This window comes from Carettochelys insculpta, chromosome 30 (genome assembly GCF_033958435.1).
Source record: "Carettochelys insculpta isolate YL-2023 chromosome 30, ASM3395843v1, whole genome shotgun sequence".
NCBI classification, from domain to species: domain Eukaryota; kingdom Metazoa; phylum Chordata; order Testudines; family Carettochelyidae; genus Carettochelys; species Carettochelys insculpta.
This window is the reverse complement of record NC_134166.1, coordinates 14988632-15005289: the sequence shown is the minus strand read 5'-3', so window position 1 is coordinate 15005289 and position 16658 is coordinate 14988632. Positions and strand designations below refer to the sequence as shown.

General features: G+C 62.6%; 2 protein-coding genes across 2 annotated transcripts; both read right to left on the bottom strand.

The window, feature by feature from the left end:
- Positions 1 to 6903: 6903 nt before the first annotated feature.
- Positions 6904 to 9669, bottom strand: RPS19 (ribosomal protein S19). Its single transcript, XM_074980959.1, has 6 exons — positions 9621 to 9669; positions 9057 to 9127; positions 8696 to 8796; positions 7561 to 7744; positions 7360 to 7414; positions 6904 to 6964 (listed from the first exon to the last, which is right to left on the bottom strand). The coding sequence occupies exons 2-6, from the start codon at positions 9125 to 9127 to the stop codon at positions 6938 to 6940; spliced, it is 438 nt and encodes a 145-aa protein (XP_074837060.1). The 5' UTR covers positions 9621 to 9669; the 3' UTR covers positions 6904 to 6937.
- A 1562-nt stretch (positions 9670 to 11231) lies between these two features.
- LOC142004082 (adenosine receptor A1-like) lies at positions 11232 to 12791 on the bottom strand. The gene is made up of 2 exons (XM_074981499.1): positions 12307 to 12791; positions 11232 to 11961 (listed from the first exon to the last, which is right to left on the bottom strand). The coding sequence occupies exons 1-2, from the start codon at positions 12789 to 12791 to the stop codon at positions 11232 to 11234; spliced, it is 1215 nt and encodes a 404-aa protein (XP_074837600.1).
- Positions 12792 to 16658: the final 3867 nt, after the last annotated feature.

Here is a 16658-nt window from a genome sequence, read left to right as displayed (position 1 = left end):
GGAAACAGTGTGGCAGTTACAGAAGCCCTGAGGCTGCTCTGACTTCCCCCAGGAGCCAGGCAGCAAAGCCAGGAAACTTTCATGCTTGGCTGGCTCCGCTAAGGGCACGTCCGCCTGTTGGGGCCCTGGGACAGCCCGAACCCCCCAGAAAACCGGCTCGGCCCCTCTGCTGGGGCGCAGCCCCGTGCAGCACGGACCCGGCTGGGCTGGGCAGGGCAGGGCCCGGGGCAGCGTTACTGTCACTGGGCGAGCCTGGGCCCGTGCGCAGGCTGCACTGGGGCTGCCCCGGCTGGCAGAGCTCGTTAGGTGGCTCTGGGCCCCACCCTGCACCCGCTGCCTCGGGCCCTGCCGGAGCTGGAGGATGCGGAGCAGCCAGACGGGACTGCCCTGGCCCCCAGGAATGGGGCTGCCCCGCACCACAGCCAGCCAGACGGCTCCCCTGGCGGGAGAACCAGGTGGGACCCAGCCAGAGCTTGGCTGCCCCGTCCCCTGCCCGAGACCTGGGGCTGCGGCGGTACAAGCGGGGGATCCCCGGCAGGGAGGAAGTATTGCTCCATTGCGCCCCCGGGACCCCGCTGGGCAGGAGGCTGGGGGGGTGCCCTAGATCAGATTGTGGGGGTCAGGCAGGGGTCAGGGTTGGAGGGTGTGAGGAGGGGCTCATGGCAGAAGAATGGGGGTGGGGATGCAGGAGCCTGGGCTGGGGGTGTTGGGGGCCTCTGGATGTGGGGTGGGGTGTGGGGAGGTGCAGGATTAGGGGGGTGAGGGGTCTGGGCTGGCAGGTGTGTAGGAGGGGTGAGGGTGGACAAAGGAGCTGAAGCCCCCCCACACCCCACCACTTGGTACCTCCTGGCCCTCCAGCCCTTTTGCCCAGCAACCCAGCACATCCCCTGGTGCCCCAATAGCCGCGGGCTGGTACTAATCTGGAAGGTCCCCAGGGGAAGCTGGGGGGGGAAGTGTCGGACCCAGGGGGCACCCCCAGGCGGCTCCTTTCACCTGCCTGCTGCAGAGCATGCCAGCCTGCTGGAAGCCCCAGGAGCCAGGTGGGAGCAGCCAGGCGCCCCCACCGCAGCCCCCAACTGGGCCCAGCCCTCAGGGAAGGACTGAGGGCTCTTCCCCCCAGGGGAGCAGGCCAATGGCTCATTAAGGGGAAGCGAGGCCCAGAGCACAGGGCAAGGAGGGCACAGCCACGGTGAGGTGGCAGGAGCAAAGACCCAGGTTCAACAGAAGGTTGGGCTGGGCGGAGGGGTGACCGAGGCAGTCACATGCCCACGTTTCAGACAGTTCTTTGGGGCAGCTGGCAAAGGCCCAGCCCCGAACACAGTCACTGCAGGGCCCCCGGCAGACAGAGCCTACTGCGGGGGTCCGTTAAAACAGCCCCAGCCCCAAGTGAATCCAGGCAACAGCTAAAGAGAAAACAGGAACGGGTGTGGAGGTCAATGGGTGAAAATAAGGGAGCTGGAGGGAGCTGCCAGGCAGAGAGCTCCAGGCAGCACCCGCTGGCCCCAACAAAGACCCATGGAATCGGCACCCCTCGGCAGGGGAAACTGAGGCACAGAATGGGCTTGGGAGGCTGGCGGTGCCGGGAGTTGGAGCTGGGTCTTATGCAGGGGCATATGTTGTATGAGGGGCGGCTGAGGGATCTGGGCTTAGTCTGGAGGGGAGAAGCGTAAGGGAGGATCGGATCGGATCCCAGCCTTCACCTACCTGACGGGGGCTCCCAAGGGGAGGGAGCCAGGCTGGTCTCAGTGGGACAGACGACAGAAGGAGCAATGGGCACAAGGTGCAGCAAGGAGGTCCAAGCTGGCTATTAGGTGGTGCTCTGGGATGGGCCCCTGGGGCAGTGGCCAGATCTCCAGTGTGCAGCAGCCCCAGTTGGTCCTGCTGTGCTGGGGGTTGGACCAGAGACTTCCCGAGGTTTCTTCCAGCCTGTGGCTCTGGGAGGGTGTGAACAGGCAGCAGGCGCAGAACCAGCCCCAGAAGTCACTTCACCTGCAGCAGAGCAACCCAGGGCGCTCCCTACCAGGGGCCGGGCACCCCCATCTCAGCTGCTGTAGGACAGGCCAGGAATGGGGCATTCACCAGGGTGGGCAGGGCCGTGACCCTGCTCCAGCTGTGCCTAGCCCCAGAGCTGCACACCAGGGGCCCTGCATGGCCTGGCCCCATCCCCCTGAGCAGAGCTGGGCTGGGCCAGGACAAGCCCTCAGTAGCAGCTGTGATGAAGTGTGGGGTGTGAGAGGATTTATCCCCTCTGCTTCAGGGGCATTTCCCAACGTGGCCCTAGGCCCAGCATCAGCACAGGTGACGGGAGCCCCCAGGTGACACCTTTGTTCACTTGGGAAACAGGACAAAGATGGGAGGAGGGGCCTGGCTGGTTTTAACTGGGACTGGGCAGTTGAATGGGGCAGTCTGGTCTGGCTGGAGAGGGCAGAAGGAGGACCAGGGCCTGGCTCCAGGGCCCTCGCTGTCCCCATCTCCCCAATGTGGGTTGCACTGACTTTCTGGTCACTGTACTGACACCTCTGTACCAGGCTGAGTCCCTGTCATCTCATACAACTTCTCTTTCAGCTGCAGAATGAGCATCATCCCCCGCATTCAGTAACATCTGGTGGCAGTGGTGGGATGAATGGCTCTCTGTGGATGGAGCATCCAGCAGTAAGTGATGGGGTGCAGGAGGAAGAAGAGGGGCCAGAGGGACCCAGGCTTGCTGCAGGGCAGTCAGGCGGGTCCCCAAGGCAGAGGGACCTGTGGCTGAACCCAAGACAGTGTGGTCGTGATCCTTGAGAGCGGGTGTCACAAGCCTGGAGGGGTTACACTTGGAGTCTGTTGGAACTGGTCCCAGAAGGTGGAGACACCGACAGCCTGACTCCTGGGAGGTGTGACCTGCAAGGAGACTGGCCCACCGCAGGGGTTCTTCTGGGAAGCGAAGGAGCTGTGAGCATTGGCCTGTGAGTCTGCAGCCCCTGGGAACAGCAGGGAGATGGTGCACACCATTGCCCAGTTCTGCAGGGTGAGAGGCTCCCAGTGGCAAACCTGCCCGAGCCTGCTCATAGCCCAGCTGGAAGAGAACGTTCGCTCCTTGGAGCTGAGGCCAGTCCCCACAAGGAGCCGCCAGACAGCCCCAGGGGCACTTCAGGCCCAGGAAAGGGCTGGGGGCAGCCGGACAAACCTGGGGGCTGCTTTAACTCCTCAGTCAGCCGCAGTTCATCCCTCAGAGTAATTTCTCTGCGGCACAGCAGCGGCTGCAAATCAAATTGTGAGTAAAGGAGCCGGAGGACCGGGCAGAGGAGCAGAAGATGAACTAGAAGAGGAGAAAGGCCACCAGCCCCCAGGGGCAGCGAGAGCGCCAGCGCACAGTGGCACAACTGAGGGGCAAAGAAGGGAGTCCACAGGAGGGCAGGGGCTGGGCTGCATGGAGCTCTCATCCGAGTCTCATCCCAGCTTAAGACAGGGGTGATGGAGCTGCTCTGCCGAAGCCTGGGATCTGCTATCCAACGAGATGCATGGGTTAGAAGCAGAGGATTATGGTCTGTTGGAGGGTGTCCTGCTCCATACAGCTGGGGGCTCTCTGGCTCTGGCTCTCGCGCTCTCTCTCTCTCTCACACAGGCCTGCGGAGAGACTTACCAGGCACTGTTGCAGCGGCTGGATGGGGCCACGCGCCTCCAAGTGGGCAGACAGTGCAGGGCCCGGACCGGAGAGGAAGTGGGTTTCTGCTGGTGCTGGAGCAGCTGGATGGGCTCTGCTCACCTGACCTGGGAACGTGGCTGACACACCGGAAGCCGAAGGACCGCACAGCAGAAGGCCGCGTCTGGGAAACCTGGGCCTCGGCCTCCTGAAGGTGGGTGAGAGGGAGCAGGGCCAGGAGGTTCTGTGACACAGGTACAGACGTGACACTGGCCCAGCCCAGGCTGGTGGCACCAGAGCAGGAGGTGCCCATGTCGCTCCCAGCTGTGACGGGTAGAGACAGGACCCCGTTCAAGGTGCCTGCAGCAAGGGTGCACCTGAAATGTGGGGTCAGCGAGGGCCCCAAGCAGACAGGCATGCACCATCACCCCCATCAGCACCTCCGCAGGCAAGTGACCTGGAGATCAGGCTGGGTGAACCACACAGGCCCTGGTCCTGCCCCACAGCCAGGGAAAGCGAGGGGTGCTCTGCCCTGGCCCAGGGGAGGGCACCTGGCTAAAACCACCCCGTCCTATCCTGGGAGACAGAGGCCCCCCAAGAGTGAGGGTAGCCAGGCCTATGGCCCTGGGCCCAGGCAGGGAGGGGAGGGGAAGCGGTTCCCACCCCTTCCCAGGCTGCTGAGTTCCAGGTGGAGCTGCAGGGAGATCCCTCCTTGCAGAAGGGGATAGGGAAGGCCTGGAACAAGGGGAAAGCCACCCTGAGGCCACTGCTTATCCATCGAGGAGCTTTACCAAGAAGTGGCCACGGACATACTGGGACCCTGCTGGCAAGGTGACCCCTTCGGGGAAAAATTCATCTTGATGGTGGTAGGTTTTGCCACTCACTAGCCAGAAGCAGCGGCCCTGACCTCTGTCGAAGCTGGCACGGTGGCGGATGCACTGCTGGCCATTTTCAGCAGGTGGGAATCCCCAAAGAGGTTCTTATAGACCAGGAGTCCAACTTCACATCTGCCCTGCTGCAAACCTTATGGGACAAGCATGCGGTCTGGCACGCCTGGGCCACAGCCTACCACCCGCAGACCAATGGTCTGGTGGAGAGGCTCAACAGGACCCTGAAGCAGACGCTGAGAACCTTTATGAACCAGCACCCCCAAGACTGGGACAAGTACTTACCCCACCTGCTCTTTGCATACAGGAAGGCTCCCCAAGGAATCCACAGGGTTTGCCCTGTTTGAGCCGCTGTACAGAAGGAAAGTATGGAGATCCCTGGACTTGCTAACAGATGAGTGGGGAGGAAGGCCTCTCCTGAGGTATCTATTGACCTTCTCGGAAAAGCTCACTGTGCTCATGGGCCGGACAAGGGAGAAACTGGCCAGGGCCCAAGGGAAGCAAAGTCTGGTATGACCGCAACACCCGGGCCTGAGCAGAAGCCAGTGGGGACCAAGTGAGGATGCAGCAGAACAAGCTGCCTGAGACGGCCCCTCCTCAAAGTCATCAAACAGCTGAATGAGGCAAACTATATGGTGGAGCTGTCAAACCAGGATCACAGCCACCAGGTGGGTGACCCCGTCACCATGATGAAGCCGTCCTGGGACAGGGAGAACTTGGTGCTGACCATGTACAGGCCGTGGGAGGGGCAGGGGGATGATCCCTTGATGGATCTGCTCACTGGGACTGGAGTTGGCTCCTTGCTGGAATCTATCCCACTTTCTGACCAGCTGACCCCGCCCAGCAGCTGGAGATCAGGGAGGTGCTGGGTTTGCACCAGCAGCTGTTCTCCGACTGGCCCGGACTCAGCCTGTCCCCTGAATGGAGATGGGGACCCACCCTCCTGTAGCATCCCCCCTTGGTGAGAAATGGCCCAGGACATGGAACGGGAGGTGGAGGACATGCTGACCCTGGGGGTGATCCAGCCTCTGCCAGCCCCTGGGCCTTTCCCACGGTGCTGGCCAATGGGGTTGTGTGGACTACCACAAGCTCAATGCTATTAATATCTTGCATGGCTAGACCTGCTGACCTCCTGGACAAGCTTGGGGGAGCCCAGTACCTCATCCCCATAGACCTCACCACGGGGTACTGGCACATGCCACTGGATCCAGCTCAGATCGGCTTTCATCACCCCAGTCCTGCCCTTTGGCCTTATTACAAGTTCCTGATCCTGCCCTGCGGCCTCAAGGGGGCACCGGCCTCCTTCCAGCGCCTGGTGGACCAGCTGCCGTGGGGGACAGAAGCTTTTGCCCCGGCTCACAGCAACGAGAGTTGTATGTTCAGCCAAACATAGGAAGATCCCTTTGTCCTGGGTGGTCCTGAACCAACTCAGAGCCCAGCAGGCCCCCAGCCCAGCAGCGCTGCGAGCCCAGGCCCGAGGCCGACAGGCTCGTTTTAAAGTAGCTGCCAGTCTGCCCTGCTGCCCAAGGGCAGCAGGCTGCGCCCACCACAGCCCCACTGAAGGAGCTGCAGATCCCCTGGCCCTGGGGGGTGATTTCCTCTGCTGGGAGCAGGGCCTGTGCCCTGAGCAGGGCAGGAAATCACCTGCTGGCGGTGGGAAGAAAGGAGACAGCCAGGCTCCAGGACAGGTTCCATTGTTGGGATCTGGGCACAGGTGTGCCAACAACCCTCCCCCGCCCTAGCATTCTCAGGGGGCAGCACCAGCTGCAGGGAGGCTGGGAAGTGCCAGCGTCCCCCAAAGTGGCTGAGACAGCAGCCGCCTGGACCCCTCAAGCTACTCAGAGACCCAGCAGGGGAGCAGCCGTTTCTCCACCCAGCCCAGGCTGCCCTCAGCCGCCCCACAGCACAGAAGGGGGAGCGGAGCTTCTGAGCGTGCAGACACAGGCTCACCCCTTTCACTGGGGAGAGGCTGCAGCGGCGCATGGGGGGCACTCGTGAGCCCCTCGCCCTGCTGCGGGGGAGAGTCCCCCATAACCAGTTGGGCGACTGGGGGAGGGAAGACTGCTCTCCAGCCACCCGGGGAGGGAAATGTCATCTGCCCCCCTGGAAAACAAGCCGGGACCTGCCAATCCTGTCCCAGCTCCCAGTGATGGGAGGACAGGGATCAACTTTCAGCCACCCGGGGGGCTTCCAACAACCCCCCCAGTGATGAGAAACCACAGCCGATCCCCCTCTCCCAGCCCAGGGTTGGGATGAACCCATCCCCCACCACAAAGCTCCAGGGCCGCAGCTGGGGCTGCCCGGACTGAAGAGTCCCTGCCCAGCAGGGTGGGAGACCCCTGCCGTGACTTGAGCCCCCCGCCCGCCCCAGCAGGAGGAAAGCAGGCGCAGGCGTGAAACAGGAACGGGTTTATTATCTGTTGGCCAGTCAATGTTTTTTGTTTGCAGCTGCCACCTGGAAGAAAGGAGAGGCACTGGGTGAGTGCTGTGCTGTAAGGCGGCCCCGGGACAATGCCACAATGACAGGCTGCACCCAAGCACACCCCGCCGGGCACTAAGGCAGAGCGGCTGCAGGGCTGAGAGCCCGGGCAGCCAGTGGCATGGCTGCATCGCACGAATTCTCTGCCCCCGGGGACCTGACGGGTGCTGGACTGAGCAGGGGTCGTCACAGGCTGTGCCGGCCGCACTCAGACCCTGCAACGAGCGAGAAGAACGGGGACCCCCAGTGCTAACGCACAAGCAGCTGAAGCTGCTGGCAGGGCGGGGCGGGGTGTGGGCAGCCCTGGCTGAACTCAACCCTGCCTTCGGGGAGACCCCACCCAGCACTGAGGGGCAGAACTACAGCATTACCTGCCCGGCGATTCTGTCCAGGTCTCTCTGGCCCTGGGGGGTGAGTTTGCGACCTCTGGAAAGAAACGGTAGCGTTAGCAATACCCAGCCGCGGGAGCCGGATGAGCCGCAGCCTCTGGCCACCCTGCAGGGCACACAGCGCTCTCAAAACCCCACCCCCACCCTGGAAGCCGGCTCGCCTCCTGCCTCGCAGCCACTCACCCGTCCTGATCCTTCTCCACCATCTTCAGCCCCTCCAGGGCCTGCAGCACCCTCCTGGCCACGCTCTTGGAGCCGCGGCTGAAGTGGCTGGGCATGACGCCGTTGCGCTGCCGGCCCCCATAGATCTTGGTCATGGAGCCAACGCCAGCCCCGCCGCGCAGGTACAGGTGCCGGGCTGTGGAAGCTGCAGAACCACATGCAGGGCCTATTAGCCTGCAGCCCAGATGCCAGGGGAAGCGCACCTCTCTCTCACTCACTCACTCACTCACACACACCCCCCGCCCATCATAGCTGGGGTGTGGAGAGGGGGAAAACGGATATGGACGCCACACCACAGTGCCGGAGACAGACCAGAATCAAGCCAGCAGTTGAGGGGAGGGAGGGGTTCCAGCTAGGAAGCCGGAGGCACTGGACAGGGCAGAGCTTTTCAGGTTGCATCTCGGGGAGCCTGTGAGGCTGGGGAATCAGAGCTCAGTCCCAGGCAGTGAGGAAACCAAGCGACCCAGGCTAACAAACCCAGGGCAACAGGGGAAGATATCACCAGACACACCTGACGGAGGGTTCAGAGCATAGGATGAGCTCACAAGCCTCTTCCCAGCCAGATAAGGCTCCGGTCGGGAAAGGCAGCTGTGCCCAGCTGCATTCAGAGCCCATCCATTGGAGTATGTGGCACACAGGTGACCTAACTCAGGAGTTACGAACCAAAGTCAACCCAGCCTGGTGTGTGTGTGGGGGAGGAGGGGGGGATGCCACAGGTTACCGGAGGAACTGTGGTGGCTGCACCCACAGATCAGAAGCAGATGGCCCCACAGCCCCTTGCTAGCAAGACAGGACTCTTCGCCCCTACATTCATACCAAAGATGTCCCATAGTAGCTCCTGCCACCCCCCAGCAATGTGGCTTTAGCTTTCCAGGATTTAACAAAACACACCAATTTAAGCACCTAGCACTCAGATGCACATTCATTCTCCCTTCAACAGCTGAGGCAACTCGGCTCCCCTGCACCCCTGGAATGAATCCACAGTAAGAGCGGCAGCTGGCATGGAAGGAAGGGAGCCATGACTCTAGCGCATTCTCTGCCGGCTAGCGGGAGGTGGATGTCCCTCTCGCCACTGCGGGATGGGCTGGATTCTTACCGGCTCTGGTGTAGAACCAGTTCTCGTCGTACGGGGCCAACTCCTTGTGCTTGGCCAGTTTGACTGTATCCACCCACTCAGGCACCTTCAACTTTCCTGACCTGAGAACAAGCAGGGACAAGTCAGAAGCAGGTCAAGCAGTTCAGCCGGGGTAACCTGGCTCAGACATGCCACAAGGGGCAGGCCCGCAGGAGCCTTTGCAGGGGCCCAAGGCATGTCAGGACTCAGGCCCCCCAAAAGACCAAACAAATGGGCTTCTGGGAGAGCATCTCCCCGATTGATGTGCGGCGGCTGCCCTGACCGGCCCTTCTCAAGTGAGCCACCTCCCGCCCTTCCCCTGCCCCGGGAAGAGGAAACTCACTTCTTGAGGAAGGCAGCCAGGGCCCTGACGAACTCCTGCTGGTTAACGTCTTTCACCGTGACGCCAGGCATCTGCGGGAAGAAGAGCTGCGCTCAGCGCCAGGACCCGGGCGAGCTCCCCGGCAGGGAGCCAGGTGCAGGGGCCGGGCCGCGAGGCAGGACCGGCACCCAGGGGAGCCCTGCCCAGCCGGGATCGGGGCTGCGGGGCAGGAGCTGGGGGCAGCCGCCAGGCGCTACAGCCAGAGCGGCCCCGGCGCGGAGCTACTGCAGGAGACCCGCGGGAGGGGCCCGTGTCAGCGGCGCCCCACGGGGCCGGGGGGGGCTCGACCCAGCACAGGCCGCTGTGCCCACGGGCCCCACACGCTGCGCACGGGCCGGGCCGGGCCGAGCCGGGGAAAGGCGGCGCGCGCCGCAAGCGGACGGGGACGGGGCGCGAGAGCCGTGCGGGAGGGGGCGGGGGGAGACTGGCGGGGGCCGGACGGGGATGGGGGGCCATGAGGGGTCCCGGGGAGACGGGAGGTTCCCGGGGGGTTCCCAGCCCCGCCCCCCACGCTGCGCTCCACACCTCGCCGCTGGCTCCGCGCTCGGAAAGGACCGCACGGGGCCGCCCGCCCTGAGAACACGGGGCCCCAAATCCCGCGAGAAACGCTGAGCCAATCGCGCACCGCGAGAACTGAACGCGGCCAATGGCCGCTCAGGAGGGCGGGAAGGGCGGGACCGGAGCAGCGGAAGTCAGGGGCGGAGATACCAGAGCGGGTGCCAATGAAGTTTCGCTATCTGCTGCGGGGCGGAAGTGGAACTTCTCCAGGGTTGCGGGGCGGAAGTGTGACGTCACACCCCTGCCTGTGACATTACCTATGCCTCGTCTCGTCGCCGTTATTCGCAGACTCGATATGACGTCATCCAACGTCACACCAACCAAGCGTGATGTTATTGTACTGAGCATTCTGTCAGCACAGCGCCGCGTCTGCTGCCATTTCACTGAACTGTTATTTCAGTTTTCCGCGGTCCCCGGGCCAACTTTCATCCCCACGTCTCTGCTACAACAGGGCAGAGCCTCCCCCTCCCCGGCACGCTGGGAACAGCCAGCGCCCCCCTGCCATCCCTCAGCCGGGAACAGCCAGAGCCCCTCCCCGCCATCCCCTCCAACCCCCCACCGGGAACAGCCAGCGCCCCCCCGCCATCCCCCCGCTGGGAACAGCCAGAGCCCCTACCCCCCACCATCCCCTCCAACCCCCCACCGGGAAAAGCCAGCGCCCCCCCCGCCATCCCCTCCAACCCCCTGCCGGGAACAGCCAGCGTCCTCCCCCCTCCACCCCCCCCGCCGGGAACAGCCAGCGCCCCCCCTCCATCCTCCCCATCGGGAACAGCCAGAGCCCCTCTTCTGCCATCCCCTCCATCCCCGCTGCTGGGAACAGCCATTGCCCCCACCAGTCAGACATGGTTCATGCTCCAGCACCCCCTGCTGGCTGGGCACAGCCAGTGCTCAATGCCCCCTGCAGCTGCCCCAGCTTGTGTTCCACACCCTGCCCACCGGCCCCCCCTCCCTCAGCGGGCCAGGGCCCCTGTCCCTAGACAGCTGGGAATGGCTGTGCTGGTAAACTCCCCTTCACCCCGCCCCGCGCTGCCCCGCCCCGCCCTGCCCTGCCCCGAGCCAGCCAGCCCTTCCCAGGTCCCTGGCCCTGCACCCCCGTCCCTTCAGTCCTTGCCCCAGAATCACTGTTAGAAACGGGCGGCCCGAGGAGGAGGCCAGGCTGGCACTGCCAGTTACAGCACCCTTTTATTGCCCACTGGCAGGTCTGTTATCGGCCTGACAGCTGCCCGATCGATCCCTGCTGCAGCTTCTTCAATAGTTGCCCTGTGAGCCGGAGGGAGCTGCTCACGCTCCCGGCTGTGTCCCACGCACGCCCAGGTGTCACCCACAGGCCTCAGCCCCATGGCTGGCACGCGGCTCCACCCAGGATCAGGCCCCTGGGTACACACAGACAAGAGAAGATGCTCCAGGTCCCGAGTGGGCAATCGCTGAGGGGGTAGGTAGATCGGGGGTGGGGGATGCGTTTCCCAGCACCCCCCCCCTTTACAGACAGGACAGGGCTGGGCGGGGTGCTGAGCCGGGAGCCGGGCACCCTGCCCCACTCGCCTGCAGGCGAACAAGGAGCAGGACTGGGCCTTGGCCTTATCTACTGCCAGCCCCACCCTGGGGGTGCACTGTGGCGCCGGGGCAGCCCAGGATGGCGCGGCAGTGGAGGGAGCTGAGCGCCAGCCGGAAGTCCTTCTTCCGCATGGCGTAGACCAGCGGGTTGGCCAGGGAGTTGAGGTGGGAGAGCAGCACGGCCAGGCGCTCCAGTGTGGCAGAGCCGCGGCAGCTGGGGCACAGGAGCCGGACACAGTAGAGGGCGTGCAGCGGGAGCCAGCAGACGCAGAAGATGCTGAGCAGCAGGAGGAGGCTCCGTGCCGTCTGCAGCTCCCCGCCCTTGGCCGCCCGCAGCGGCTGGGCCAGGAAGTGCCCCCGCACCAGGCGGAAGAGGTCGGCGTAGATGCCCAGCAGGCTGGCCAGGGGCAGCAGGGTGCAGGTGCAGAAGACGAAGTAGACCAGGAACTCAGGGGCGAAGACGGAGGTGAAGGAGCAGCACCCCAGGTGCTCGTTGTGCAGCTGGCTGGGGTGGGATGCCCCGCGTGGGCCCAGATACGCCTTGGAGAGGAAGCCGCCGTAGGGCTGGTCGAGGGCGAGGACAACCAGGGGGGCTCGCTCGATGCTGAAGCTGGTGGCCAGGGTCTGGTTCCTGTCCACGTACTCTCCCAGGCGGTTCCAGCCCATCATGGGGAAGAGGCCAGTCAGCAGTGAGACCAACCAGCACAGGCCCACGGCGCCCAGCACCCGGCCCTTCCGTACATGCAGGGAGTAGCTGCAAGGACAAAGCCGGCTCAGAGCTGTTGGCAGCTCCATCCCGCAGGCCTGGAGACCTCTGGGGACGCCCTCCGGCAGCTCTGTGGTCCGGCAGCCTGGGCAGAGCCCCTCCCACTGGCCTGGCCCGGAGCCTGCATGATGGCTGGGCCAAGGCACCTCCAGCCCTACTAGGAACAGCTCAGCCCCCCTGACCAGCAGGGGCACAGGCTGGCGTGCCTGGCCCTGGAGCCAGATGGCTGGCGTGAAGACCCAGCAGGCATGTCCCACTGCCCCCAACTGGGGTACCCCTGGCCCACACACCTGGGCACCCCTTGCTGCCCTGGGACCCTCCGGTCTCGCTCACCTGTTGGGCAGCCGGATCTTCAGGTGGGTATTGATGGCGATGAGCAGCAGCAGGAGGACAGAGAACTGGGTGGTGACCAGCGGGAAGCAGGCAAGGAAGAGGCAGGTGTAGAAGCAGAGGTTGAGCCCCATGCTGAGCACCATGGAGAAGGGGATGGCCAGGGCACCCACGCCCAGGTCGGCCAGCGCCAGGCAGGCCACCAGACAGTTGGTGATGCTTCGCAGCTTCCGGTGCAGGACGACAGTGGCACACACCAGGAGGTTGGTGCCCACCACGGCCGGGGCCAGGAGCCCCTCCAGCAGGATGAAGGCAAGGTGCAGGTCCATCAGGATGGGGGTCCCAGCCTGGCCCCAGTGGGAGCTTCTCTGTCTGGGTCTCTCCAGACGGGCCTCAGCCAGTGAGCGGTGGCTGGTGCTGCGTTTGCTCAGCAATCCCTGAGCAAACAGCCTGGAGCGGGCGGGGGCTGCGGGGTGCCAGCACCACATGGATCGATCCAGCTCCCATGTGGGCGGCACACACCAGCTGGAGGCAGAACTGCAGGGGCCAAGAGGTGCCTGCTAGTTCGCAGGACAAGCTCGGGAGAGGGTAGACCAAGGGGCTGTGGGGGAAAGGGGTCCCCCAGCCAGAGGGTGAGAAAAACACCTGCCCTCTAATACTGGCGTTTCCGTGGTTCGCCGCCTTGACAAATGCAGGGCCGGGAGCTCCCTGGAGCAGGGCCCAGCTTGTGTGTAGCCCCCGGCGCACTTATGGGCCAGGATGGGGGCTGCTGTAAAACACCTTATAGCAACAGTAACGTACAGCTCTGGTGCGCTGGGCACTTGGGCCGGGACAGGGGCTCCTGGGTGCTACCATAAAATACCTAAGAGCAACTACAGGGAGGTGGCTGTGTTAGTCTGTATCTTCACAAACAAACCAGCAGCCCTGTAGCCCCTTAAAGTGAACAAAATGATTTATTCCCTGACATTCACCTAATTAATCCTTTCGTTAGGCTTGGAAGTGCTACAAGGCTGCTCTCTTGTTTTGTAATAGCAACAACGTGCAGCCCCCGGCGCACTGGGGACCTGAACCAGGAGGGCCTTTGGAGAAACAGCCCATGGGCTGCTCGCCCTGGCTGGAGAGCAGGGGGGCTGATGGCCTCTCCCTGGAGCGCTGAGAGCTGCAGACAAGGTGCAGAGCCCTGGGGAGCAGCCCCTGAGCCCGCAGGCGTCAGCAAGGGGAGGTGCTGATAACCAGACAGCAATAATCCACCGTCCTGCCCTGCCCTACCCTGCTGCCCCATCCAGCCATTGGCCTTGGGGGGAAGCACAGACCTTGGCCTGGTGGGTCTCCCAGCCTCCACGTGCCACAAGGCGCTAGTGTCTGGCAGGGGGTACGTGGGGGTGTCTCCCCAGACTAACCTTGCACCTCAGCAGCTGCAGCACACACACACACCCTCCAGAGAGGGGCAGTGATGCTCCTGCCTCCCTCGGCGGAGCACCAAGGCCGGGGCGTTAATAACGTTTCTTGGACCAACAGGCGTTGGCGAAAAGGCCCTTCCACTGCCTGCTGGATCTGTCTGGAGCCCTGAACCCCGACAGGAGTGGACAGGAGTAAACATTAACCCTCACCCCCGTGGGGGACGGCTGCAGGGAAGCGTCACCAAATCACAGTTGGGACAAAGACACAGAACTTAGGTGCCACCTTCTCTCGGCTAGAGGCCAACGGCAGCATCTGCCGGGCTGGGCAGGGGCTGCGGGGTTTGGGCACCCGCTGACTCCCACAGCTTGCAGGAAGGGACGGAGAGGTGGAGGAAATATAAGTGGCTTTATGTTTCCTGAGCTGCAGGGAACCGATGCCCGTCTGTGCCAGTACGAGGGGCCAGTGACCCCAGGTGCCCTGGCTCATGCATGCATCCTGCCCAAGGGCAGGTTGCGAGAGGGTGGCAAAGCAGTGCCCTGAGGTGGCTTGGTGTCTGGGTGGGCGGTGCCCTGCGTGGAGCCAACACTGACCATCAGGCGCAAATGGGGCCGGCGCTGTTGGACTTGCTGCAGACCCAGGACTCTGCCCCGGCCCTGAGTTTTGGAGTCTGGCGTTGCAATGTAAGTTCCTGGGCTGGCCTGTGGCTTGGGTCAGCAGGGGGCCTGGGAGGTCAGAGACAGCCTATGAGCCACTAAGAGCCCTCTGCCAGCTGCGACCATCCCCACGGCCACACCTTGCTCGGACTGGCGGGGCGCTAACGGCTTCTTCCACCTCAGTGTCCAGTTCTGCCCAGCTGATTAGCAGAGCGCCCACAGCCGGCGGCAGGTGTTTCTATTGGTGGGCCACGTCTGCACGGGCCTCCGTGCGCAGAACAAAATTTATTCCACCTACGGATGGAAAAATTTGATCCCTGTCTGTGCTACTTGAAAGCTTGTCTGCCTCACCACCAGAAGCTGGCCCCATTAAATGATTCCTTCTCTCTTCAGTAGCCAGGGACAGACACCGCTGCGGAGTTTGCTTATCAAAAGCAAAAACAGGAGGTGAACTATTGATTGTATGAGCATTTGCAAGAGCAAATTCCAACCCTGCTCTGCCCTCATCACTGGGAATTGCGATAATTGTCTATCGAGAGGGCTGGGGGGGTATCAGAAGAGAACTCCGCTGTGGTTACAATCTGTGCCTCGCAGGCAGACACCTGATAAAACCATCGTATTCTCTTGCTGGGAGGCTGCAGTGGAACTCTTCACTGTTGTTGCTCAGATCCGCACAGGAAACAAACCAGAGGGAGACAAAACAGGCTGCTCGGGAGGCTGAGAGGCCCAGCGCCCCTCCACCAGGCTCTGGGCTGGCTCTTCACATACTGAGTCAGATTGCATACTCCCTTACAGAGCTCCCTGGCATGCCGGCTGGCTCAGGAAAACCTCCAGACTTCAAAGCACGAAACAGCATGTCTTTTTAACCTAGTCTGCGACACTGTGAGGGGGGAGGTTGTGGGAGCTTTGGCGGGTTTGCCTGCAGAATGGGCAACACTCTGAGCTCTGGGGGTTACTGGTGTAATGGGGGGGGGATAGTTTCCAGTTGGGGGAAACAAAGGCTGGAGGAGAGGGGAGGTGGAGATGAGAAGGGCCCAGGTGACCCTGGCTACAGGGACAGGAGACAAAGGACAGGGGAGGAGCTGATGGGGAGGGACACTGCGGCCTCAGCTGGAAGAAGGGGGCTGCTGGGCTGGGCAGTTTGGGTGGCGACCCACAGCGGCCCTGGACGTGGAGAGGAGCAGGTGGGGGCACGCAGAGCCCCTGGGTGTGGGGTTTCAAGGCATCTCTAAAAGAAGGGGGTGGGAGGGGCACCCAGGGTGTTTGCTGTGTGTGTGTGTGTGCAGGAATCTTCTGCTGTGTGCACTGAATTCGTCTGACAGATCTCTGCAGTGTGTGACTCCAGTGTAGGGCTGGCTGCACAGCCCCAGTCCTGGCCCAGGCACTGCACAGATGTACTGCCATGATACAAACCCCTCCATAATCCTGCCCTGCTTTCCCAGAGCAGACTTTGTGTGGTGTGGGGAGGGTTGAGGGAACCCAGGCCCACCCTCTACTGGGGGTTTCCAGTCCAGGGGCATTAGGAAGCAGCAACTGACAGGGTTTTCCCCATAGCCCCTAGATAGCAGCCATTTCCCTGGGCCCCTTCCTCAAACACCCCCCTAGTACGTTCTGTCTGGTACCTGAGTGAATCTTCCCTCCTTCAGCCCCAGCGCTCTGCCCTCAGCTCTCCAGCAAGGCACACCCTCCTCTCGGTCCTTCGCTCTTCTCCTTCCCCCTCCCTTCCCTGAGGGTGTAATATGGGAGGTTTCTCTGGGCACAGCTTAGAGAGCCAAACCAGGGTGAATTGCTAAAAACCAGGCGAATTCCAGCCCTAGACTGAGAGTCTTCTCTATAAGGCACCAAATCAGTCACCCAGTGCAGCTCCGCTGCCTCTTTGGCCAGCAAGAAGTCACACCAGCAACGCCTGCAGACACCCCAGCAATTCCTGCAGACACCCCAGGTTCCCTTGTGCCACAACCAGTCCCCTCCTTGCACAGCTGAGATGGGATGTAAACCAATCTCATCAAATCCAAACAGGTTCTTCCAGTCCCAAAGGACCAGCCGCATCCCCAGCTCAATGAGTACCTCAGGATGCTCAATGAGTACCAAGAAGCAGGTTCTGTCAATCCTTTAGAACCTAACACCTAAAGGTTTATTAATAAAAGAAAGGAAGAACAGGGCGAGAGTGGTAATTGTTAAAGCAATCAAACTACACACACCAATCGCAAAGTTCTGGATGAAAGCTGCAGCTGGTGCAATTAGCCATTATCTTAACAGTCTCTGAAGAACACCCACTATTCCTGAAGTACTTAACTGGAT